The following is a 27,174-nucleotide window of genomic DNA, read 5'->3' on the forward strand; positions in this document are numbered from 1 at the left end:
GGAGTGGGGTGTGTGTGTGTGTTTTGGGGGGAGGTATGTTTTGTGCAATATGTGTGTTGTGCGGTATGTGCGTATATTTGTGTGTGCCGCGGTGTTTGTGGTTCCCAGTGTGTGTGTGGTGTGTTGTGCAGTGTGTGTGTGGCGGTGTGTGTGTGTTTTGGGGGGAGGTGTGCACCCCCCATCGTGCTCCATCCCCCATGCTGCGCACCCCCCATCGTGCTCCATCCCCCATGCTGCGCACCCCCCATCGTGCTCCATCCCCCATGCTGCGCACCCCCCATCGTGCTCCATCCCCCATGCTGCGCACCCCCCATCGTGCTCCATCCCCCATGCTGCGCACCCCCCATCGTGCTCCATCCCCCATGCTGCGCACCCCCCATCGTGCTCCATCCCCCATGCTGCGCACTCCCCATTGTGCTCCATCCCCCATGCTGCGCACTCCCCATTGTGCTCCATCCCCCATGCTGCGCACTCCCCATCGTGCTCCATCCCCCATGCTGCTCATTCCCCAGCGTGCTCCATCCCCCATGCTGCACACTCCCAAACGTGCTCCATCCCCCATGCTGCGCACTCCCCATTGTGCTCCATCCCCCATGCTGCGCACTCCCCATCGTGCTCTATCCCCCATGCTGCGCACTCCCCATCGTGCTCCATCCCCCCATGCTGCGGATTCCCGATCGTGCTCCATCCCCCATGCTGCGCACTCCCAAACGTGCTCCATCCCCCATGCTGTGCACTCCCCATCGTGCTCCATCCCCCATGCTGCGCACTCCCCATCGTGCTCTATCCCCCATGCTGCGCACTCCCAAACGTGCTCCATCCCCCATGCTGCGCACTCCCCATCGTGCTCCATCCCCCATGCTGTGCACCCCCCATCGTGCTCCATCCCCCATGCTGTGCACTCCCCATCGTGCTCCATCCCCCATCGTGCTCCACAGTCACACATCAGACAGTATAAACGCACACATCTGATCTCATACACTCACACACACACCCCACTTCTCCCTGTGCCCACCGGTGGGCGGTCCCAGCAGCTGTGCTGCACGCAGTGCTCCTCTGCCGACACTCACAGATCCGATCGCATACACACACACTCACACTCACACATCAGAACACACTCACACACATCCGATCGCATACACGCACACACACACACTGACGATATCGCACATACGCGCTCACACAATCACAACATCCGGAGATACCACATGCTTCCGGCCATGTGATCCTCCGGCAGGTCCTGGAAGGTCACTGCACGCACAGTATCGCCGCCGAGAAGCAAGCGATATCACGGGATGTTGTGAGTGTGTGGATGCGATCTGATGTGTGTGGGAGGTGTGTGTGAGAGTGAGTGTGATCTGATGTGTGTGTGAGGTGTGTGTGAGGTGTGTGTGATCTGATGTGTGTGTGTGTGTGTGTGTCTGTTCTTATGTGTGTGCGTGTGTGTGTGTGTTCCGCCGCTGCAGGACCTTGATGTGCTCACCTGGGAGCCGGTGTACGCTGGTAACCATGCTACAATATTACTCGATGTGTTCCATGGTTACCAGGGTACCCCGCTAGCACGGGAGCCCACACCAGCGTATGCCGGCAACTCCAGCAATGCTGGGTTGCCGGCGTACGCTGATGTGGGCTCCCGGGCGTACAGCACTCACCTGGGAGTCGGTTCGGGGAATGCGTGCGGGGGGGCGGGGCCAGAGCGAGCGTGCAATGCGTGAGGGGGCGGGGCGTGGCCGAGTTGCCAATGCGTGCAGGGGGCCAGGGCAAGAGGCCAATCCATGCGAGGGGGCGGAGCCAAGGCGAGGCGAGCGGCCAATCCGTGCGGGGGGTGGGGCCATGGTGAGCCCAGCGGCCAATCCGCTGTTTGTCACCGTAAGGACACAATTTTGGAGCAAGACAGACAGACAGAAAGACAGACAGAATACGGCAATCATATATATATATATATATATATATATATACTGTATATATATATATATAGCTAAATAATCAGCTTCTAGGTTCCCTGCTTTGCCTGCAATACAGGTCAAGATTACTAAATCCTCCGCTAACTCTAAGGGGTACTTTGCACACTACGAAATCGCAGGTGCGATGTCGGTGGGGTCAAATCGAAAGTGACGCACATCCGGCGTCGCTGTTGACATCGGAGTATGTGAATCATTTTTACTACAATTAACGAGCGCAAAAGCGTCAAAATCGTTTGATCGGTGTAGAGTCGGTCATTTCCATAATTTAAGAAGGACCGATGTTACGATGTTGTTCCTCATTCCTGCGGCAGCACACATCGCTGTGTGTGAAGCCACAGGAGCGAGGAACATCGCCTTACCTGCGTCCCGGCTGCAATGAGGAAGGATTCAGGTGGGCGGGATGTTTACGTGCCGCTCATCTCCACCCCCCTGCATCTATTGGCCGCCTGCCGTGTGACATCGCTGTGATGCCGCACGACCCGCCCCCTTAGGAAAGAGGCGGTTCGCTGGCCAGAGTGACGTCGCAGGGCAGGTAAGTGCATGTGAATCTGCCGTAGCGATAAGTTTCACTACGGCAGCTATCACAAGATATCGCATGTGCGACGGGGGCGGGGACTATCGCGCTCGGCATCGCTACCATCGGCTTGCGATGTTGTAGTGTGCAAAGTACCCCTAAGTCAGGACCAGGCACAATGGTAGAGCTGCTGCCTATGGAAAAAGAGCTCACAAGTTCTCCAGCGAGAGCAGAGGAGAATTTAATTTATGCACTGCACTGAGAGGAGGCGGAGTTGCAGAGAATATTTAATTTATGCAGTGCAGTGAAAATAGGAGTCAGGACAAGAGCAGTGACTGCAAGACAGCAGGACTGAACCCTTAAATCGGCACAGTTAGGAGCTATGTTTACTCCTTTATGTCTATCTATTTAATATAATAATCTACTGACTTTTCAAATATACTTTAATTAAAAAGCCCCTACCATTCTCTCTCTAATCTACTTTATTTTGTAAGTACTTCTGGTTTAATGACATTTCATTTCAGAATCACCAGTGCATGCTGGATACTCAAATGGGACAGCAGCTGGGGGAGGGGGCTGTGATCACTGCCGAAGCCTTTGCCCTCTCCCCCTCACATATATACAAAACAGGAAAAAGGGAAATATCTTGGTACAAATCTTTCACTGTTTCCTGTTTTGTATATATGTGTGTATCATTTCTGATTCTGTAGCCTATGACTAAGGACCCTGTGAGGTCTGAAACATGTAAGGGTATTGCCATGTTTTTTATTCCACTTTTGCACAATCTTTTTTAAAATGAAGAAATAAAGAAAAGTTTTTTATTCTTTGAGAATTTTGATGCTGGCTGTTTTCCATTTTTTCTTGCGGTTGCATAGATAGACATTGATAATTAAAATCAGTGTTAGTTTTAGACCACCCCATTAGTATTACATGTGTGACACCCTGGCCTATCAGGTCGTGACAGGATATTGTGCAATCTGCCCTTCTGCACGGTATCCGATCCTCCTTCGTTACGGGTCCCTGGCCTTTGGTGTTGCTAAGAACAAGCTAATTGAAATCCTAGGAACACTCTGCAGGAAGGAAGGGTTCGGGTTCATGGAGAACTGGGCCGACTTCTCAGTCGGCCACAGGCTCTACGGTAGGGACGGGCTGCACCTCAATGGGGAAGGTGCAGCTGTGCTGGGGGAGAAAATGGTCAGACGGATGGAGGAGCTTTTAAACTAGGATCGGGGGGCAGGGAGGGTAGTGGAGCAAATAAGGGGATAGATAGAGCAGATAGAAACAGGGAGACGGTAGGGGTCAATGAAGGATTAGGGGGGGATGGGACATACAAGGAACGTAGGGAGGCTAGGAGTAATAAAGGTGTTAATAGGATTAAATGTCTACTGGCAAATGCAAGAAGTCTTGCAAACAAAATGAATGAATTGGAGACTCTTATGTCAACCATGGATTATGATGTGGTGGGCATTACGGAAACCTGGCTGGATGAAAGCCATGACTGGGTGACAAACATACAGGGTTATAGTACATTTAGGAAGGACAGGAAAGGCCAAAAAGGTGGTGGGGTGTGTATATTTATCAAATCTAACCTAAAACCTGTGTTGTATGATGACATTGAGGGGAACAGCAACAATGTAGAGTCAGTATGGGTAAATGTACATGGGGAGGGGAATAATGGAAAAATGCTAATTGGAGTTTGCTATAAGCCTCCTAACATACCTGAACAAATAGAGGGTGAAATGTTGGAACAAATTGAAAAGGCAGCTAATAATAATAATCGGGTTCTTATTATGGGGGATTTCAACTATCCAGACATACAGTGGGACATAGAATCTTCTGGTTCTGCTAAAAGCTGTAAGTTCTTATCTACCATTCAAGACCATTTCCTCTCTCAGATGGTAGGTGAACCGACCAGGGGAGATAATTTGCTAGATCTGGTCCTGTCAAATAGACCGGATACAATTTCAGATCTACAGGTCCGGGAGCACTTGGGCACCAGCGATCATAATATGGTAAACTTCGGCATAATATTCAATAGAACATTTCAAAGGGGGAATGCTAAAACCTGGAATTTTAGGAAAGCTGATTTCAACAAATTAAGGGAAGAGCTTAAATGTGTAGATTGGGACAGAGTCATGGTAACTGGGGATACCGAACATAAATGGGGTAAGTTTAAGGATATACTACTAGAGTCCTGTAAAAAACGTATACCCTCTTGTAATAAAATGTCCAGGAATAAAAAGAAACCACTATGGATAAATAAGACTATACAAAGTATAATAAAACAAAAACAAAGGGCGTTTAAAATCTTAAAGGCTGAGAATACAGAAATAGCATTGCAGGAGTATAAAGATATCAATAGGCAATGCAAAAAAGAAATCAAACAAGCAAAACTAGCTACTGAAACAAAAATCGCCAATGACATTAAAATAAATCCCAAAATCTTTTATAAATACATTAATGCCAAAAGGAAAACAAAGGATAGTATCGGACCCTTAAAATATAATAACAAGTTAGTTATAGAGGACAAACAAAAGACTGAGATATTAAATAGGCATTTCTCATCTGTATTCACCAAGGAACTGACTGTACCAGGGATCATTCAACAAGTGAAAAATCAAAGTCCACCACCCGATATAATTAATTTAACACAAGATGAAGTACGCCTACGTCTGAGTAAATTAAACATTGACAAATCCCCAGGGCCAGATGGCATTCATCCACGAATATTGAGGGAATTGAGCTCCGTAATCGACAGACCGCTGTATCTCATCTTTTTAGACTCACTTGTAACAGGGTTGGTGCCTCAGGATTGGAGGATTGCTGATGTGGTACCGATATTTAAGAAAGGTAAGAGGGTAGATCCAGGCAACTACCGTCCAGTAAGCCTGACATCAGTAGTATGCAAAGTTTTTGAGGGCATTTTAAGGGATGACATGCAAAAATATATTGCAGAAAATAATATGATAACTGACAAACAGCATGGATTCATGAAAGATAAGTCGTGTCTAACCAACCTGTTGGGGTTCTATGAGGGGGTAAGTGCAAACCTGGATATTGGTAATGCAGCTGATGTGATTTATTTGGACTTTGCAAAGGCATTTGATACTGTACCACATAATAGCCTTATACTAAAGCTCCAGAAGCAAGGACTAGGGGACACAATATGCAACTGGGTAAGGAATTGGCTAAAAGATAGGAAACAAAGAGTAGTCATAAATGCTACATTCTCTAAATGGGCTATAGTCAGCAGTGGGGTGCCGCAGGGATCTGTGCCAGGACCAATTCTTTTTACTCTCTTTATTAATGACCTTGTGGATGGGATTGATAGTACAGTGTCAGTCTTTGCCGATGACACCAAACTATGTAGGATATTAAAAACTGACCTGGATAGTACAATATTACAAAAAGATCTGGATAAGATGTCAGAATGGGCAGATACTTGGCAAATGAGATTTAATGTTGATAAATGTAAAGTAATGCACCTAGGACGGAGTAATCCTATAGCTGCGTATACATTAAATGGAAGTAAACTCGGGACTACAGAACAGGAGAAGGACTTGGGTATTCTCATTACAAATAAGCTGAGCAGCAGCACTCAATGTCAAGCAGCAGCTGCTAAAGCAAACAAGATTTTAGGGTGTATAAAAAGAGAGATTAGATCCCGTGATCCCAACGTATTGTTACCCCTCTATAAATCACTTGTAAGGCCACATCTGGAATACGGGATCCAGTTTTGGGCTCCACATTTTAAAAAGGACATTCAGAAGTTAGAGTCAGTTCAAAGGCGGGCAACTAGACTATTACAAGGAATGGAAGGCCTCCCATATGATGGCAGATTGAAAAAGTTAGATATGTTTAGCTTAGAAAAAAGACGTCTCAGAGGAGATCTCATTTATATGTATAAATACATGTGTGGTCAATATAAAGGACTGGCACATAACTTATTTCTTCCGAAAACAATACTAAGGACCAGGGGGCACGCACTGCGAGTGGAAGAAAAGCGATTCCGACACCTAAATAGGAAAGGGTTCTTTACAGTTAGAGCGGTCAGACTGTGGAATGCCCTACCACAAGAGGTAGTAATGGCAGATACTATAACAGCTTTTAAAAAAGGGCTGGATGATTTCCTCAGTACACAAAACATTGTTGGTTATAAATGACTTAGTGACTAAATGTAGAACTGGTGGAGGAAGGTTGAACTAGATGGACCTAGGTCTTTTTTCAACCTAAGTAACTATCTAACTATGTAACTATGTAACACCCACCAGACACACAAATGGGTAGCCTGAAGGGAATAGGGCCGCCCACTTGGGGGGTTGGTTAGGGAGGGTCAGGAGTGTCAGGAGCAGTCAGTTGTGTGGTGACTCTCATGAGGAGAGGTCACAAGTCAGTTGGAGGGGGTCAGGAGCTGGGCTTCTTGTTAATACTAGGTGGCAGACATTGGTCTGGGCCTGGTAGGAGCTGGAACCCCGGTCGCAGGGGATCTTGTCAAGGGGCACGGAACTGCCGAGGAGGGCAGCTGGCGGCCTTGTGACATCTCCAGGCAGGGGCCAGGGCACGATGGGGTACGTGGCCCTAGGCCAGGAAGTAGCTTCAAGCGTCCTGGTAATTTACTCAACGAGGACGAAGTCTTCAAGATTCGTTCTCCACCCATTCCAAAATCGGGGTACTAGCACAACGAGGGGGATAGGACTTTCCCAATACACATAGGTAAGGATAGTTGACCTCGGGGAGATCAACATCCATCACTGAGGAGACACCATCATGTGTTTCTCTCTCAACGCAGTAACACTAGAACAAGGCCCCTTGGGAAAATATGCAAAACAAGAATGCCACGGAGACACCATCACATGTTTCTCTACACTGGCAGGAAACTAGCCAGGTCTTTCAACGGGAAGGAACAACCACGGGAAGGGCAGTTTCCAGTCAAGGAGAACACCTATGTTAAACATGGTATCCATCCACAGACAGCTCTTTTGGGGTATTTGCCCCTCATCAGTGTGGAGTAAGAAACTGGCTAGTGGGAGCAATGCCTAGTAGAAGACTACATAGGTAAGGATAATTGACCTCGGGGAGATCAACATCCAACACTGCGGAGACACCATTATGTGTTTCTCAACGCAGTGACACTAGAACAAGGCCCCCTGGGAAAAAATGCAAAACAAGAATGGCACGGAGACACCATCACATGTTTCTCAACGCTGGCAGGAAACTAGCCAAGTCTTTCACCGGGAAGGAACAACCACGGGAAGGGCAGTCTCCAGTCAAGGAGACCACCTATGCCAAACATGGTATCCATCCACAGACAGCTGTTTCAGGGTAATGATGAGGGGCAAATACCCCGAAACGGCTGTCTGTGGATGGATACCATGTTTGGCAGAGGTGGTCTCCTTGACTGGAGACTGCCCTTCCCGTGGTTGTTCCTTCCCGGTGAAAGACCTGGCTAGTTTCCTGCCAGCATTGAGAAACTTGTGATGGTGTCTCCGCGGCATTCTTGTTTTGCATATTTTCCCAATACACAGTCCAACAAATCCCAAGCGTGAACCCTGAGAGCAAGCTCACTCCATTAGCCATACGGGTGAGCGGGACCCGACTAGTTTTATACTACAGGGGCCAACCAGTAAAGAAGGTGCCAAAGGAAATGTCACAGGCTAACAAGCAACACCATTGGGCATGGGATCAAGGCGTGCTCCCTCCCTGCTGCAGCAGTGCTCAGAATTTCGGTTTACAAGTTGTCGGTGTCAGCGTTATTGGACTGAGTGAGTACGCAGTGACCCTTTCCTCCCCCAACGGCATCTCCACTTCACCATCATCGAGCCCCGGGGCATTATCCCCCTACCCACGGAGGGGTTAAACACCTGGCTGCCATCCCATCGCCACCGGGCGCTCCCAACAGCAGCGGTGGTACTCCACCTTACCACACACCGTGGGTAGCGTCACGAACTCTAAACACAAAACCCACTGTAAATCCCCCCCTTTTATTTTGAGTGGCCGCACGACCCCTCCTGGGTCCGGAGACCCCTCGAGCCACTCCGGATCCCAGCAGCCTTGGCTGCTGATGCTGGGGTGGTACACATGCAACACACATATTTGCTTATAATTGAATCCTAATGGTATAGGATGTGACATAATACAAAAAACCCAAACAATATTCCGAGTAACAGAAAACAGTTTCAATAAAGTGCATACAAATTATAATATGGGTATGAAAAAGAAAAAAAATATTTAAAATAGCAATATCTATAGAAACAGAAGCATTTGTGCAGTCAAAAAGGTCATATTTAGTCTCAAATTACTCATGTTGTTGTGGCATGTAGGAGCAGCATACTACACATGTCATGAAGTGTAATGCCTTTATCGTGACAGCTGATGAAGCCATTATTTATGCATGGTGATACATATTTCATTCTTTCCTTTGAAATGTTTTGTTCTTAATAATATTAATGGCGTTGAATATTATTTTTTACTCAGTACATAACCCAAGAATCACATAATGAAACATTTAATTTCCATTTTCAGGAAATTTAATGGCTCTGAAGTTTATGCAAAAGAACAAGACAGATCTCCACATGTTCCTTATCGAATATTGTCTTGCACTATGCCTTTCAATTCACCCATGCATTATCAATACTTTTGGAATTGCCTTTCAGACAGAGGGACATTACATATTTGCACAAGAAATAGCACATGATAACCTTTTCTCTCTTTTGAAGCCTCAGGTATGTATTAAAACATTTTTTGCAAAAGTTTTAAGATGTTTTAGGCTATGTTCCAACAATGAGCATTTGTTGAGATGTCATTGTTGCAGATTTCCTGCAGACAGTCATGTACCTATTAGGTAAAATAGCTCACTTTTTTATGCATTTTTATCACGTTTTTGATGGTGCAGTTTTTCTCTTCTTGGTATGCCATGTCTTATTTAAAGCTGCCTTGTTTTTGATATTTCTCGTTTTTTTCACAAAACACTATTGATAAAGTCATGTGCAGATTACATGCCCTTTTAATACATTTTCACAGCAGACATTGATTAAAAACACGTGCTTTTTACCACTGGATTTTCTCCATCTAATGGAATTTACCCATGAGAGAAATTGACATGTTGCAAATTTCAAAAAACACTGCATGTCAGCATAAAAAAACACATTGGGTCTGAGATTTCAAAAAATCCCAACCACTTTACAGGAACTGTAAAATGTTACGTTGTTTCCACAGTGCAAATACGCATCGTAAAAAAAATAATCACATACCCATTGCAGGAACTTAACCTTAGAGTATGTTCACACTATGCATTCTTTGAGGAATTTTTCTGAACAAAAAAACAGAGTGGCAGCAAGAAGTATTCTGTACATTATGCACATTTCTGTTACGTTTTTGCCGCCTTTTTATGTATGTTTTTGCAGCGCTTTTATTTATGTATTTTTTCCATTCATTTAACTGGGGGAAAAATGCTGCAAAGATGCTGAAACAATTGACACAGCAAATTTGAAAACATTGCCAGAAATGGTACCAGTGTCATAAGGGTACATTCCCACGATCAGTGTTAGTAACGATTTGGACCCACCATATTTTCACTGCTTCCAACACTGTGTTATACAGTACAAGCACAGTGGATTTATAGAAGTCTCCTGCCAATGTGCTTCTTTCCAACCCAGCCTAAACTAACATGCCGCATGGCTTTCCAGGCTGCAACATGTCAATTGTTGCATGCTAGTCTTATTTTCTTAAGGCCCCCTTCACACGTCCGTGAAAAACACGCACGTGTGCTACGGGCCGTTTTTCGGGTCCGTGTCCCGTTTTTGTGTCCGTTTTTATAGTCCGTGTGGCATCTGTGTGAATTGCGTATGCTAGCCGTGTTCGTGTGTAGAACATCCGTGTGTGCGTGTGGAATGAACGTGTATGTGTACGTGGAATGCCCATGTGGAATGTCCGTGTGTGTGATGCACAATGTCGTTTATAAATGTCGGCTGACAGCCGACAGAGTTGCGCGATGAGAATGAACTTCTTCCTCATACCGCGGCTCTGTCTGTGTCGAGTACTGATTAGCGGTCACCTGTGAAGGATTCACCGGTGACTGCTGATCCCCCGAGTGACTGAAGTTTCCCCCCCTCTCTCATACTCACCGATCCCCGATCACCGGCGCGGCGCTGCACGGCATACACACACTGCTCACGGCGGCTTTTACTATTTTGAAAAAGCCGGCCGCTCATTAAACAATCTCGTATTCCCTGCTTTCCCCGCCCACTGGCGCCTATGATTGGTTGCAGTGAGACACGCCCCCACGCTGAGTGACAGGTGTCTCACTGCACCCAATCACAGCAGCTGGTGGGCGTGTCTATACTGTGCAGTAAAATAAATAAATAAATAATTTAAAAAACTGGCGTGCGGTCCCCCCGAATTTTAATACCAGCCAGATAAAGCCATACGGCTGAAGGCTGGTATTCTCAGGATGGGGAGCTCCACGTTATGGGGAGCCCCCCACCCTAACAATATCAGTCAGCAGCCGCCCAGAATTGCCGCATACATTAGATGCGACAGTTCTGGGACTGTACCCGGCTCTTCCCGATTTGCCCTGGTGCATTGGCAAATCGGGGTAATAAGGAGTTAATGGCAGCCCATAGCTGCCACTAAATCCTAGACTAATCATGTCAGGCGTCTCCACGAGATTCCTTTCATGATTAATCTGTAAGTTACAGTAAATAAACACACACACCCGAAAAAATCCTTTATTAGAAATAAAAAACACAAACATATACCCTGGTTCACCAATTTAATCAGCCCGAAAAAGCCCTCCATGTCCGGCGTACTCCAGGATGGTCCAGCGTCGCTTCCAGCTCTGCTGCATGGAGGTGACAGGAGCTGCAGAAGACACCGCCGCTCCTGACAGCTCCACGTGGCAAATGAAGACAGCCGCGCGATCAGCTGAGCTGTCACTGAGGTTACCCACTGTCAACGCTGGATCCAGTGACAGCGGGTAACCTCAGTGACAGCTCAGCTGATCGCACGGCTGTCTTCAGTTGCTGCGTGAAGCTGACCGGAGCGGCGGTGTCTTCTGCTGCTCCTGTCACCTCCATGCAGCAGAGCTGGAAGCGACGCTGGACCATCATGGATGACGGCGGACATGGAGGGCTTTTTCGGGCTGATTAAATTGGTGAACCAGGGTATATGTTTGTGTTTTTTATTTCTAATAAAGGATTTTTCGGGTGTGTGTGTGTTTATTTACTGTAACTTACAGATTAATCATGGAAGGAATCTCGGGGAGATGCCTGACATGATTAATCTAGGATTTAGTGGCAGCTATGGGCTGCCATTAACTCCTTATTACCCCGATTTGCCAAAGCACCAGGGCAAATCGGGAAGAGCCGGGTACAGTCCCAGAACTGTCGCATCTAATGTATGCGGCAATTCTGGGCGGCTGCTGACTAATATTGTTAGGGTGGGGGGCTCCCCATAACGTGGAGCTCCCCATCCTGAGAATACCAGCCTTCAGCCGTATGGCTTTATCTGGCTGGCATTAAAATTGGGGGGGACCGCACGCCAGTTTTTTTTAATGATTTATTTATTTATTTTACTGCACAGTATAGACACGTCCAGCGGCTGCTGTGATTGGGTGCAGTGAGACACCTGTCACTCAGCGTGGGGGCGTGTTTCACTGCAACCAATCATAGGCGCCAGTGGGCGGGGAAAGCAGGGAATACGAGATTGTTTAATGAGCGGCCGGCTTTTTCAAAATAGTAAAAGCCACCGCAGCAGTGTAAATGCCGTGCAGCGCTGCGCCGGTGATCGGGGAACGGTAAGTATGAGAGAGGGGGGAAAACTGACCGACAGACTGTGAGAGAGGGACAGACAGACAGAGAGACCGACAGAGAGACCGACCGACGGACTCAGGGAGATTGACTGACATACACAGAAATAGAAAGAATGGCCGACATCACTAGAAAAAAAACACCAAACGGACACGGACTATAGGTAGATTCATACGTGTTTACTAACGTGTGTGCACATACCCATAGTCTTTCATTGTGTCCACGTGTGCGTGCTCCGTGCAGATAACGGACATGCATCCGTTCAAAACGCAAACACATACGGATCACGGACATGCACACACGGACATAATGAAATAACGCACGTGTGACCACAATCATAGATTAACATTGGTGCATGTTTGTCCGTGTCTCCGGTATATACGGAAACGGAACAAACACGCACGTGTTTCACGGTCGTGTGAAGGGGGCCTAAGGAAACAGTTTTTGAGCTTTCTTGTGCATCATCTTTAGAAGAGGCTATCCTCTGGGAAACAAAAGAAAAAATTCAGGTTCCAAGGTTTGGATAAAATTTCAGGCTTTATTGCAAACTTACTAATTAAAACCCAAATAGCAAAAGGTATCTTGGCAGGTTGTGCAGAGCCCCAATGGGGGAATAAAGGAAAAAATAAATGAATTAATGAATTGACTGTGGTTATTGTTCAAGCGGCTACATATTTCAGACTGAAGAGTCCTTTGTCTGAAGAGTCCTTTGTCAGAAGAGTCCTTTGTCTGAAACATGTAGGCTGTTTGAACAACAACCATGGTCAATTAATTTATTTTTTTCCTTTTTTCCCCCATTTGGGCTCTGAACAACCCGCCTAGATAACTTTTGCTATTTGGATTTTTTAATTTATTTTTTATTTTTAAAAACAACTTTTTATTTGATGAAATTCAAAATCCCACTTACAGTAGTGAAAATAATCACGATTAAGTTCAAACAGTTATAATCATTTTGAACATTTTTTCTGTCACAACATTATAAGTTTTGCATCCTCAACTTATGTAACAAACAAACAATCTAAGAACATCAGCTCATAAAGGTTTACTACTTTAATTCCCTATTCTCAATCTCCCCAAAGAGCCATCTAGCTTTCCCCAGCGTATCTTTGAACATGTGCATTTTGCTAGAAATTTCTTTTGTGAATATCTTTTTTCTATAAACGTCCTAAACTTTTTGAAGAACTTGGCCTTATATCTCTCCTTGCTGCTTTCTGCTTCCAGTTGGTCCATCATTACCAGCGTTTTCATGGTATTTATTATCTCCAACATGTCAGGTGTTTGCCTTTCCAGCTAATGTCTCAATATACATTTTTTACCCGTTAATGTCATTACATTTATCGCTTTTGGGATATATGAGTGTGCTTCCCTCCCTTCTGCTCCTGACGTTGTATCATGGAACAGGCAAAGTAATGGGTCTTTAGATATCTTGATCCCCCAGATCTTATTGTGACGCCACTGGAGTATTCAGGGCGTCACAGGGTACTGCACTTCCTATTCTTTGGTGTAGTATTCAATACCTCATGGTTCTGGGTTCCCAACCTATGTTACTGCCTCCATCAGCATCCAAAATCCCAACCACACCTCACACCACACCCTGTCAGGCACACCAGTGGGCTGCTGAGTTGGAATAGGGTCACCCACCTATGGGTCAGGCAGACTGGTGGGAGGGAAGTAGAAGCAGTTAAGGGAGTTGAGAGTAGCCCTCAAGGAGTGAGGCGCTTGGAAGTGGTGGCTCCCTGTTTTGTGGCAGGTTGGGTCGCAGACGGTGGTCTGGGACAGGAAGGAGTCGGAGACCCGGTTGCAGGGTATTGAGGCTGAGTGCCTAGGCTGGTCTTGGAGGACAGGAGGCATCTGAGTCTAATAACCGATCCGGGACCGAAAATACGGCGGGGTACAGGACCCTAGGTCGGGGAGTAGCTTCAGGCAACCCAGCAATTAACCTGAGGAGGATAGTGATTTTATGGACTGTCCCCAAGTAGCTCAGAGATCAGGGGCACTAGCGCAACAAGAAGGATAGGACTTTCCAACCCATGCAGCCCACAGAAATCCCAAGCGTGAGCCCTTGAGAGCATAGCTCCACTACCAACAAGTAGGGAGCGGGGCCCGGACAGCTTTAAGCCTACGGGCCACCAGGACACTTTCAATTTGTGCACGGAGGCAGGCTCCGGATCACTCGGTGTGATGCCGTGGCAAAACCAGGTAGTCACAGATAGGCCCCAGCGCATAACACCTTCCCTCACTTAGGAAACACACAGCCAACCTAAAACCCTAGTCACCCCCCCTTAGGGAGAGACAGACACACCAGTGGGCGGGACAAGGTGGTTGGACACGCCCACCCAGAGGTCTAGACAGCCCGGGGCAGGAAAACGAGTAGATTAAGCTTCATAATACTAAATAGGATAACTGAAGTGAGCACTAATATATATTATGAGTGCAAGCCAAACAAAATACATAGTACATGAGGATAAGGCTGCACATCAAAGTTAGATAATAGTATAATGCTATAAGCATACTGAAAAAAATTGAAGCATACAATGAAAAATGTCACTTGCTAACTTGAAAATGTGACTAATGAAATGCATACCTGCCATGAATATTAGGAAAAAGGAGATATTTAGCAATCGCATTGATCAATGTAACTGAGCCCCAAAACCTCGTCAAGGTATATGTAGCGCCCCTGTGGTTAGGCGCTACAGGGGAATACAGCACCTTAACATCAAGGTGCAGTGCCCTTTGGTCACAGGTGAAAGAGAGAGGAAATGCAGAGTCTTATATTAGATTGAGTAACATTGACTCAGCAGCCCCTACCTTCATATTCTTGGGACTGTTTATATAGTAGGTCCATAGGGGGGTGGAGCCTAGCTGAGCGTGAGACACGACGTGGTTGCCAGGACGACTGGGTGACAGTTAGGGAGTTAACAGTCAGTCAGTAAGGAGTGACAAGAAGAGATGAGAGTAAATTGATGACTGAAAGAAGGGCTAGAAATAACATAGGCCTGACATCCTGAGCGAGGGTACCCCAAAAGAAAAGAAAGACACTGGAAAAGGGGTAACCCAGACGGAAAGGGGACGCTTTAGGTCTGGCGAGAGCCGGCTGAAGAGTTCAGGTCGACACCGGTATAACGGGACCGAGGAGGTTTGTCAGGTTTATCCCCAAAACCATTGACCATTAACCTGGGATCCTAAATAAGAGGAGTCCCGGTACCCATCAAGAGTCTGACTACTAACCCCAAGCCGAGTTCACGACGCTGTTGCGGGATAGATAAAGAAATCGTGCAGCATCAGACCCCTGGGAAATCCAGTAAAGAGACTGACGAGTGGGTTAAAGAGGGAGTCACAGAGCCCTCAGAGCAGAGACCGAGAAAGAAACAAAGAAAGGTTACCTCAGAGAGAGACTCTGTCATCAAATCTCCTCCGAAACTTGTGACTATTGGCCTTGTGGTAACCGAACTGTTGCTGCTGTGAACTGTGCAAAGCAAACCAGATGCCAGTAAAAAGGACTTGTTTAAGCTGATGTGGACTCGGTGTGTCGTCTCTCCGCTGTTCGACAGGACCCTGCAACGTCAGAGAAGAAGGCAGCCATCACCGCTCGGTCGCTTCCCTCCTGGTCAGCGACCCGCCACCCTGAGGTAAGAAATCTCCACCTGCAGGGAACTGAGCGATCTTAAGCTGCAGTCACCATCACCTCAGAGGTCGGCCGCGGGCAGCGCTAGTATATCCCGCTTACCAGACACCACAGGTGGCGTCACGTATATCCCCAAAATCATCCCTGAACCCCATTCCACAGCCGCAGAGTGAGCGCCCAGGGCACGAAGCCGGGACCGACCACCTGTGATAACGCCATCGAGAGTAAAGTATCCGTAGTCCCGGCGCCAGAGTACCCCTACCGAAAACCCTGATGGTCGAAATACAATGGGGTTTCCCCGGACAGGATCGTACTTAAAAACCAACAATGTGTGCCTAAAAAGACTTTATTGGCTATGTAAAGTGCGCACAGAACCACCATAGTCATTGTAATTAAACGCCGTTGCTCATTGGTTTGAAATAGGCGCGAGCTACCACAGAAATTGAAGCTGCGCCACACAACAGGTAAAAAGGAGAGCGAGGATAAGTCCCCCTCAGTGCTCTGCTCAGACTACCCAAAGTGCAGTGGCTGGTTCCGAAAAGACCCGAGAACTGACAAAAGGTAGGTCTGTCTATGCAAAAGCCTAGTGAGTGCTGAACTTTGACTGTATCTAAAGGCTTTGCAACTAGCTGCAATTAACTAAGGGGGCATCGCTATGAGTGAGTACAACGAATCCTGGGTCCCTGCAGAAGGAGGAGCCGCGCCAGTAGCCTCAATAATGCCAATAACCTTGCCATATGTGCCCTGGAGCAAAATGGTTGCCAATCTATGAAGGGAAACCAGGCACTCTGGCAGCTTTTAAGAGGAAAATATGTGCAGTGCTGGATATGTATGCTATTACCGGGAAACTATGGTGCTGGCACAATTAATCGGTGCAGCAGAGCTGGAGGTGGAGTTATGGAAAGATACTGACAGAGACTCCGTAGAAAATGTATTTGCCAAGTTAAAAGCTGCTTTTGAGAAACGCACCCGGGCTGAGTTGAGAATGATATTCTACCAATGTGAACAAGGGCCAAAGGAAACCATCAGAGATTATGCCTTACGTTTAGGCCTAAAACACACATCCGTGAAAACCACGTCCATGTAAAACGGGCCATTTTTCGGGTCCGTTTTCCGTTTTTTAGGTCCGTTTTTATGGTATGTGTGGCCTGCGTATGTATCACGTATGCTAGCCGTATGTGCGTGTGAAATGTCCGTGTGTGCATGTGAAACTTAACTGACATGTGTTGTCTGTGTGGAATGTCCGTGAGTGATGCAAAATGTCGTTACTACATGTCGGAAGACAGAGTAGCGGGATGAGAATGAACTCGGGTGAACTTCACCCGACTTCATTGTCATGCCGCGGCTCTGTCTGTGTGCTGTGTACTGATTAGCGGTCATCTGTGAAGGATTCACCGGTGACTGCTAATCCCCCGAGTGACTGAAGTGTCCCCCCCGCTCTCATACTCACCGATCCCCGATCACCGGGGAGCACGGCGTTCACACTGCTCCGGCGGCTTTTTCTAATTTGAAAAAGCCGGCCGCTCATTAAACAATCTCGTATTCCCTGCTTTCCCTGCCCACCGGCGCCTATGATTGGTTGCAGTGAGACACGCCCCCACGCTGAGTGACAGGTGTCTCACTCCACCCAATCACAGCAGCCGGTGGGCGTGTCAGTATGGAGTATAGAAATAAATAAATAATTTAAAAAACCGGCGTGCGGTCCCCCCAAATTTAATACCAGCCAGATAAAGCCATACGGCTGAAGGCTGGTATTCTCAGGATGGGGAGCTCCACGTTATGGGGAGCCCCCCAGCCTAACAATATCAGTCAGCAGCCGCCCAGAATGGCCGCATACATTAGATTCGACTGTTCTGGGACAGTACCCGGCTCTTCCCGATTTGCCCTTAATATTACACTAGAAGGAATCCCCATATCAGTTCTTTTGGACACTGGGTCACAAGTAACCACCATCCCACATATATTGTGCAAACATTATTGGTCTGATGACGATCTTAGACCCCCAGATTCTAGTTTAGTTATACTAGCAGCCAATGGACTACCACTAAACCAGGTTGGGTTTAGGGAAGTCACATTAAAACTGGGGAGAGTAGAGTTAAAAGACCAAGGATTAAGTGTCGTAAAAGATGACCCTAACAACAAATGCCCCTCCATGGTACTTGGAAAAAAAATGTAATTGAAAACTGCCTTGGGGAAGTATTGTTTTTGCTCCGACAGATTTGCTGTGACTGCTGATCATGGACAGAGGAGAGTGCTACATCGTGAGATTCGAGTCCTGACACACAGACAACAGGTAAATCTGTCTGGAGGGGAAATTGGCAGTGTACGGGTTACAGACCTATTTCCTATTATGTTACCGCCTAAAAGTGAAAAGATGATCTGGTGTCGAGCAGCTATCGGTCTTAGAGGAAAGGAATACCAGGCAGTTGTAGAACCGGTATACTCAGAGCACAGACCTACGCTGCTGACAGCCAGAGGGGTGGTTGATGTACACAAAGGAAGAGTACCAATTCGTATCATAAACTGTGGGGAAGAGGAAGTAAAATTACCCAGGTACGCTACAGTAGCAAAGCTGTACACTGTCTGTGACAGCCATATACAGGCGATAAAGCCTTTGCCCCAGTCAAATCATGCGGAGAACAACAACTCCAAGGGAGGAATGGTGTCAGCAGTTACATGTAGGGACTGATACCACCCCTTCCTATCAAAAACATGGAATCTACCGGGTAGCACGAGAATTCGAACAGGTGTTTAGTAAGCATCCGTTAGACTTTGGGAAGGTCGAAGGGGTACGTCATCACATATCCACAGGGAATCATCCCCCAATTAAACTGAGACATAGACCCGTGCCACCAAAACACTACCAGTGTGCAAAAGAGATGCTGCGGGACATGAGAGAGGCAGGGGTTATAAGAGATAGTTGTAGCCCCTGGGCAGCACCCTTACTCCTAGTTAGAAAAAAAGATGGCACTATGAGGATGTGTGTGGATTAGAGGGAAATAAATAAGATCACTCACAAAGATGCTTACCCATTACCCCGTATAGAGGAGTCTCTTGCTGCATTGAGGACTGCTAATTATTTTTCTACATTAGATCTCACTAGTGGATATTGGCAGGTCTCCGTGGCAGAGGAAAACCGAGAGAAGACAGCATTTACAACACCAATGGGCCTATGTGAATTTAATAGGATGCCGTTCGGATTATGTAATGCACCAGGAACATTTCAAAGGCTCATGGAATGTTGCCTGCGACACAAGAACTTTGAGACCGTACTCTTGTACCTAGACAATGTAATCGTATACTCCAAGACCTATGAAGATCACCTGGAACACTTGGCTGAGGTATTTGCATCTCTAGCAAAATATGGAATGAAGCTTAAACTATCAAAGTGTCACCTGCTGAAACCAAAAGTCCAATATCTTGGACATGTAGTTAGTGCAGATGGAATAGCACCAGATCCGGAGAAGATAACAGCTATCCAAGATTGGCAGAGACCAACCACCGTCAGAGAAGTATGCCAATTCCTGGGTTTGGTAGGATATTACCGGAGATTTATAAGGGGCTATACGAAAATGGCAGCACCTTTACAAGACCTACTGGTAGGTCAAACTAAACGAAGAAGGTCAGAACCATCATTGGTATGGAGTAAAGCGCAAGAAGATTCCTTCCAACAGATGAAGACTGCGCTGACTGGTGAGGAAATATTGGCATATCCTGATTATAACCTACTATTTGTCCTGTATACCAACGCAAGTAATGTAGGCCTAGGAGCAGTATTATCTCAGGTACAAGATGGAAAAGAAAGGGTAATTTCTTATGCCAGCAGAAAACTTCGACCCACCGAAAAACCCCCTGAAAATTATAGTTCTTTTAAGTTGGAGTTTTTGGCCTTGGTCTGGGCCATAACGGAAAGGTTTAAACATTATCTGGCTGCTTCAAAATTCGTCGCCTATACGGATAACAATCCATTGACGCATCTGGACACTGCAAAACTTGGTGCACTGGAGCAACGCTGGATGGCCAGATTGTCAAATTTTGGTTTTATCATCAAATACCGGACAGGCCATAAAAATGCAAATGCTGATGCCCTGTCTAAGAATCCTCAGGCATATCTACCAGGATCAGAAGTAGAGGAGGATGACTTGGAGGAATTAGAACTCCCAGCTTTCCATAAGAACAGAAAATGGGAAGTGACAGAGGCCGTTATCTATCAAAACCAGCAGAATATAGCATTGAACCCGTTGCCTCACTATAATTGGAAAGAAACCCAAAATAGTGATCCGGCAGTGAGTCTAGTGAAAAAGCTAGTAATCGAACCAAGCTGCAAAGATTCCCCACTAGAGGCCAAGCAATTGTGGAAAGAAAGAAGCAGGTTATTTATCCATCAAGATAAACTGTGCAGAAGATATATTAATCCTAGTACACATGAGATGGTTTGGCAAATTGTGGTTCCAAAAAGAGACACCCAAATGGTGTTAGATATGTATGATAATCAAGCAGGACATTTTGGATGGAAGAAGTTGGAGATCCTGTTACGTGAAAGATTTTACTGGATTGGCATGAGATCTATAATAGAGAAATGGTGTAGAGATTGTGGACCATGCTCATTAAGAAGAAAAGACCATAACAGTCAGAAGGCACCACTACAGTCCATCATTACCAAACAGCCATTAGAGCTGGTAGTCCTTGATCACGTCAAGCTCATACCCAGCAGCTCCGGTTATACTTATGCTCTTACCATGGTGGACCACTATTCCAGATTCCTAGTAGTAGCTCCAGTGAAGGACTTAACGGCTCGAACAGCGTCAAAAACATTCCAAGCCTATTTCTGCAGACCACATGGATATCCAGAACGGGTATTAACAGATCAAAGTCCGACTTTTGAGTCTGAACTGTTTCAAGAATTCTGTAAATTATACGGATGCAAGAAAATTCGCACTACGCCTTATCATCCTCAGACTAATGGCATGTGTGAGAAAATGAATCACATTGTGATAGAGTTGCTAAAAACTCTGGCCTTGGAGGAGCGGAACAGATAGCCAGAGAAGTTACCAGATCTAGTTGACATGTATAACAACATTCCAGTAAGCTCAACAAATTGCACCCCTGCATACCTTATGAGAGGAAGACCAGGAAAGTTGCCGGTGGATTTGGAGATGGACATAATAGTTCCTGGAGAAAATACCTCAGATGCAGATTGGGAAGTAAATAAAAAGGAGCAATATCAAAAAATACAGGAATGTGTCGGGAGAAGCCTGGAAAAATCAAAGGAAAAACAAGAAGCAAACTTTAACAAAAGTGCTCAAGGAACACCCTTACTACCAAGTGAATTAGTCTTAAAGAGAAAAAGACGACTGCATAAGTTAGATGATCAATGGGAGGCAGAACCCTACACTGTACAACCATCAAACTTGAACAATCAGAAAACCTGTTTGATTAGTAAAGACTAGAGTTGCGCGCGGTTCGAGGTTAGAGGTTCTCCAGTTCTAGGCTCGAGTGATTTTGGGGGCTGTTCTAGATCGAACTAGAACTCGAGCTTTTTGCAAAAGCTCGATAGTTCTAGATACGTTCGAGAACATTTTTTTTTTTTCCCTTGTCTTCCTTCCTTAAGCGCGCGCGTGTAGCGGGGAGGGCCATTATGTCAGCCAATCCCAGACACACACACAGCTAAGTGTACTTTTAGCCAGAGAAGCAACGGCATGTGTGATAGGATGTCCATATCACATGTCCCTGCATTATAAAAACGAGTATCTGCCCGTCCGGACGCCATTATCTCTTCTGCGTCCTTGGTGTCAGACATCACTGGCGCAGCTCCGTCCTGAGTCCTATCGCCGATACTGCTGTATGTGCTCCATACACAGCGCTGGACAGCTTAGGGATAGCACTTTCTATAAGTCCTTTTAAGGGCTCGTACGGGCAGGGTCAGAGCCATAGGTGACAGGTCCTGAAAACAGAGACAGCGTCTGTGTAGCTAAGGTCAGGGATTTCCTCGCTGCATTTCCCCATTAGGAGGGATAGAAAGGCAGGCTTCCATTCCTCTACCCAGAGACCCACAACCCTGGCACTGTACCCTCCTGTCCTCTGCACACTCCAACTCATTATAACTAAGCCATTATACTAGCAAACACTGAGTGAACCTAGTGGCAACCTAAACGTGGCTATTGGACTTTTGTATAGTCCCACTAGTGCAAAGATATTTGCAGCACGTCTGCCTGCATTGCACACTCAAACTCATTGTTACTAAGCCATTATACTAGCAAACACTGAGTGAACCTAGTGGCATCCTAAACGTGGCTATTGGACTTTTGTATAGTCCCACTAGTGCAAAGATATTTGCAGCACGTCTGCCTGCATTGCACACTCAAACTCATTATAACTAAGCCATTATACTAGCAAACACTGATTGAACCTAGTTGCATCCTAAACGTGGCTATTGGACTTTTGTATAGTCCCACTAGTGCAAAGATATTTGCAGCACCTCTGCCTGCATTGCACACTCAAACTCATTGTTACTAAGCCATTATACTAGCAAACACTGATTGAACCTAGTGGCATCCTAAACGTGGCTATTGGACTTTTGTATAGTCCCACTAGTGCAAAGATATTTGCAGCACGTCTGCCTGCATTGCACACTCAAGCTCAATATAACTAAGCCATTATACTAGCAAACACTGATTGAACCTAGTGGCATCCTAAACGTGGCTATTGGACTTTTGTATAGTCCCACTAGTGCAAAGATATTTGCAGCACGTCTGCCTGCATTGCACACTCAAACTCATTGTTACTAAGCCATTATACTAGCAAACACTGAGTGAACCTAGTGGCTGTTACGGGGGACTGTCTGATAATAATCTAAAGGAGTATCAGACAGTCAGGGTCCACCGTGCAAAGACTTTGCTGCAGACTATGGCAGAGAGCAATACCTCTGTTAACTCACAGAAGGATATAATAAGTAAGTAAAGCAATTCCTCCCTTACTTGGAGGGTGTGTGGAATGATCTCTGTTAATAATCACAGAGACAAAGGCAATGTGTGCGAAATGGCACCTACCTAGGTCCGCTCTTCTAGTAGTGCAAAAGAGACGAACAGCAGCGTAAGCCGCACAAAGCTCCTACCTGCGTTCGCTCCACTAGTGTGCGAGGACACAAACCACTAGATATGGCACCTGCCTAGGTCCGCTCTTCTAGTGGTGCAAAAGAGACGAACAGCAGCGTAAGCCGCACAAAGCTCCTACCTCTGTTCGCTCCCCTAGTGTGCGAGGATTCGAACAACTGCCAGACGCAGTATAAGGAACGTTACCCTAGCGGCAACGTCCACCTACGAGTCGAATCACAAGGCCCAGCCAGACCATGTGCCTCAGGCACCTGCCTATGTCCGCTCCCCTAAGAGGTAAGGATACGGACAGCAGCCGAAGCTGTAAGGTATAAGAACGCTACCCTGCCGGTAGCGCTCACCTAGCATAGACAGAGGAATGCCTAGAGGAACGTGCACAGGGCGTCTACCCTCATGCATGAACCAAGAGGACTGAGCGCCATGCGGCGTGTGTCAGGGTCTTATATAGACTCTGTGCCTCATCCAAGATGGAGGACACCAGAGCCAATCCGCTGCCAGAACGACAAGAGTGACGTCATGCTGGCCTATCACCGAGCAAGGCGTCACAAGCACATGATCAGCGACCAATCGGCATAGAAGGTGTCAGAGACATGTGACCTCGTGTCAGCGATGATGTCACCCGCACATGTGCAATGGCTCCAAGATAGGACTTAGTCTCCAGCGCTCGCACATGTGCAGTAGCAAGAAATCTGGACTTAGTCTCCAGCGCTCGCACATGTGCAGTAGCAAGAAATCTGGACATAGTCTCCAGTGCTCGCAGCAACCGTAACAGTGGCATCCTAAACGTGGCTATTGGACTTTTGTATAGTCCCACTAGTGCAAAGATATTTGCAGCACGTCTGCCTGCATTGCACACTCAAACTCATTATAACTAAGCCATTATACTAGCAAACACTGATTGAACCTAGTGGCATCCTAAACGTGGCTATTGGACTTTTGTATAGTCCCACTAGTGCAAAGATATTTGCAGCACGTCTGCCTGCATTGCACACTCAAACTCATTATAACTAAGCCATTATACTAGCAAACACTGATTGAACCTAGTGGCATCCTAAACGTGGCTATTGGACTTTTGTATAGTCCCACTAGTGCAAAGATATTTGCAGCACGTCTGCCTGCATTGCACACTCAAACTCATTATAACTAAGCCATTATACTAGCAAACACTGATTGAACCTAGTGGCATCCTAAACGTGGCTATTGGACTTTTGTATAGTCCCACTAGTGCAAAGATATTTGCAGCACCTCTGCCTGCATTGCACACTCAAACTCATTGTTACTGAGCCATTATACTAGCAAACACTAATTGAACCTAGTGACATCCTAAACGTGGCTATTGGACTTTTGTATAGTCCCACTAGTGCAAAGATATTTGCAGCACGTCTGCCTGCATTGCACACTCAAACTCATTGTTACTAAGCCATTATACTAGCAAACACTGAGTGAACCTAGTGGCATCCTAAACGTGGCTATTGGACTTTTGTATAGTCCCACTAGTGCAAAGATATTTGCAGCACGTCTGCCTGCATTGCACACTCAAACTCATTATAACTAAGCCATTATACTAGCAAACACTGATTGAACCTAGTGGCATCCTAAACGTGGCTATTGGACTTTTGTATAGTCCCACTAGTGCAAAGATATTTGCAGCACGTCTGCCTGCATTGCACACTCAAACTCATTGTTACTAAGCCATTATACTAGCAAACACTGATTGAACCTAGTGGCATCCTAAACGTGGCTATTGGACTTTTGTATAGTCCCACTAGTGCAAAGATATTTGCAGCACGTCTGCCTGCATTGCACACTCAAACTCATTGTAACTAAGCCATTATACTAGCAAACACTGATTGAACCTAGTGGCATCCTAAACGTGGCTATTGGACGTTTGTATAGTCCCACTAGTGCAAAGATATTTGCAGCATGTCTGCCTGCGTTGCACACTCCAACTAATTGTTACTAAGCCATTATACTAGCAAACACTGAGTGAACCTAGTGGCATCCTAAACGTGGCTATTGGACTTTTGTATAGTCCCAATAGTGCAAAGATATTTGCAGCACGTCTGCCTGCATTGCACACTCAAACTCATTGTAACTAAGCCATTATACTAGCAAACACTGAGTGAACCTAGTGGCATCCTAAACGTGGCTATTGGACTTTTGTATAGTCCCACTAGTGCAAAGATATTTGCAGCACGTCTGCCTGCATTGCACACTCAAACTCATTGTTACTAAGCCATTATACTAGCAAACACTGAGTGAGCCTAGTGGCATCCTAAACGTGGCTATTGGACTTTTGTATAGTCCCACTAGTGCAAAGATATTTGCAGCACCTCTGCCTGCATTGCACACTCAAACTCATTGTTACTAAGCCATTATATTAGCATACACTGAGTGAACCTAGTGGCATCCTTAACGTGGCTATTGGACTTTTGTATAGTCCCACTAGTGCAAAGATATTTGCAGCACGTCTGCCTGCATTGCACACTCAAACTCATTGTAACTAAGCTATTATACTAGCAAACACTGAGTGAACCTAGTGGCATCCTAAACGTGGCTATTGGACTTTTGTATAGTCCCACTAGTGCAAAGATATTTGCAGCACCTCTGCCTGCATTGCACACTCAAACTCATTGTTACTAAGCCATTATACTAGCAAACACTGATTGAACCTAGTGGCATCCTAAACGTGGCTATTGGACTTTTGTATAGTCCCACTAGTGCAAAGATATTTGCAGCACGTCTGCCTGCATTGCACACTCAAACTCATTATAACTAAGCCATTATACTAGCAAACACTGATTGAACCTAGTGGCATCCTAAACGTGGCTATTGGACTTTTGTATAGTCCCACTAGTGCAAAGATATTTGCAGCACGTCTGCCTGCATTGCACACTCAAACTCATTATAACTAAGCCATTATACTAGCAAACACTGAGTGAACCTAGTGGCATCCTAAACGTGGCTATTGGACTTTTGTATAGTCCCACTAGTGCAAAGATATTTGCAGCACGTCTGCCTGCATTGCACAATCAAACTCATTATAACTAAGCCATTATACTAGCAAACACTGATTGAACCTAGTGGCATCCTAAACGTGGCTATTGGACTTGTGTATAGTCCCACTAGTGCAAAGATATTTGCAGCACGTCTGCCTGCATTGCACACTCAAACTCATTGTAACTAAGCCATATTAATAGCAAACACTGATTTAACCTAGTGGCATCCTAAACGTGGCTATTGGACTTTTGTATAGTCCCACTAGTGCAAAGATATTTTCAGCACCTCTGCCTGCATTGCACACTCAAACTCATTGTTACTAAGCCATTATACTAGCAAACACTGATTGAACCTAGTGACATCCTAAACGTGGCTATTGGACTTTTCTATAGTCCCACTAGTGCAAAGATATTTGCAGCACATCTGCCTGCATTGCACACTCAAACTCATTATAACTAAGCCATTATACTAGCAAACACTGATTGAACCTAGTGGCATCCTAAACGTGGCTATTGGACTTTTGTATAGTCCCACTAGTGCAAAGATATTTGCAGCACGTCTGCCTGCATTGCACACTCAAACTCATTATAACTAAGCCAATAAACTAGCAAACACTGATTGAACCTAGTGGCATCCTAAACGTGGCTATTGGACTTGTGTATAGTCCCACTAGTGCAAAGATATTTGCAGCACGTCTGCCTGCATTGCACACTCAAACTCATTGTAACTAAGCCATAATAATAGCAAACACTGATTGAACCTAGTGGCATCCTAAACGTGGCTATTGGACTTTTGTATAGTCCCACTAGTGCAAAGATATTTGCAGCACCTCTGCCTGCATTGCACACTCAAACTCATTGTTACTAAGCCATTATATTAGCAAACACTGATTCAACCTAGTGACATCCTAAACTTGGCTATTGGACTTTTGTATAGTCCCACTAGTGCAAAGATATTTGCAGCACGTCTGCCTGCATTGCACACTCAAACTCATTGTTACTAAGCCATTATACTAGCAAACACTGAGTGAACCTAGTGGCATCCTAAACGTGGCTATTGGACTTTTGTATAGTCCCACTAGTGCAAAGATATTTGCAGCACGTCTGCCTGCATTGCACACTCAAACTCATTGTTACTAAGCCATTATACTAGC

General features: G+C 45.9%; 1 protein-coding gene across 1 annotated transcript in view; it reads left to right on the forward strand.

The window, feature by feature from the left end:
- LOC142256048 (serine/threonine-protein kinase SBK1-like) overlaps positions 1-27,174 on the forward strand; it is a 551,532-nt gene that overhangs the window by 134,949 nt on the left and 389,409 nt on the right. The window contains exon 3 of the mRNA XM_075327550.1: positions 9,001-9,200. Within this exon, the coding sequence (XP_075183665.1) occupies positions 9,001-9,200 (200 nt within the window). The remainder of the gene's footprint in view (positions 1-9,000; positions 9,201-27,174) is intronic.

The sequence above is a fragment of the Anomaloglossus baeobatrachus genome, chromosome 11 (genome assembly GCF_048569485.1).
Source record: "Anomaloglossus baeobatrachus isolate aAnoBae1 chromosome 11, aAnoBae1.hap1, whole genome shotgun sequence".
NCBI classification, from domain to species: domain Eukaryota; kingdom Metazoa; phylum Chordata; class Amphibia; order Anura; family Aromobatidae; genus Anomaloglossus; species Anomaloglossus baeobatrachus.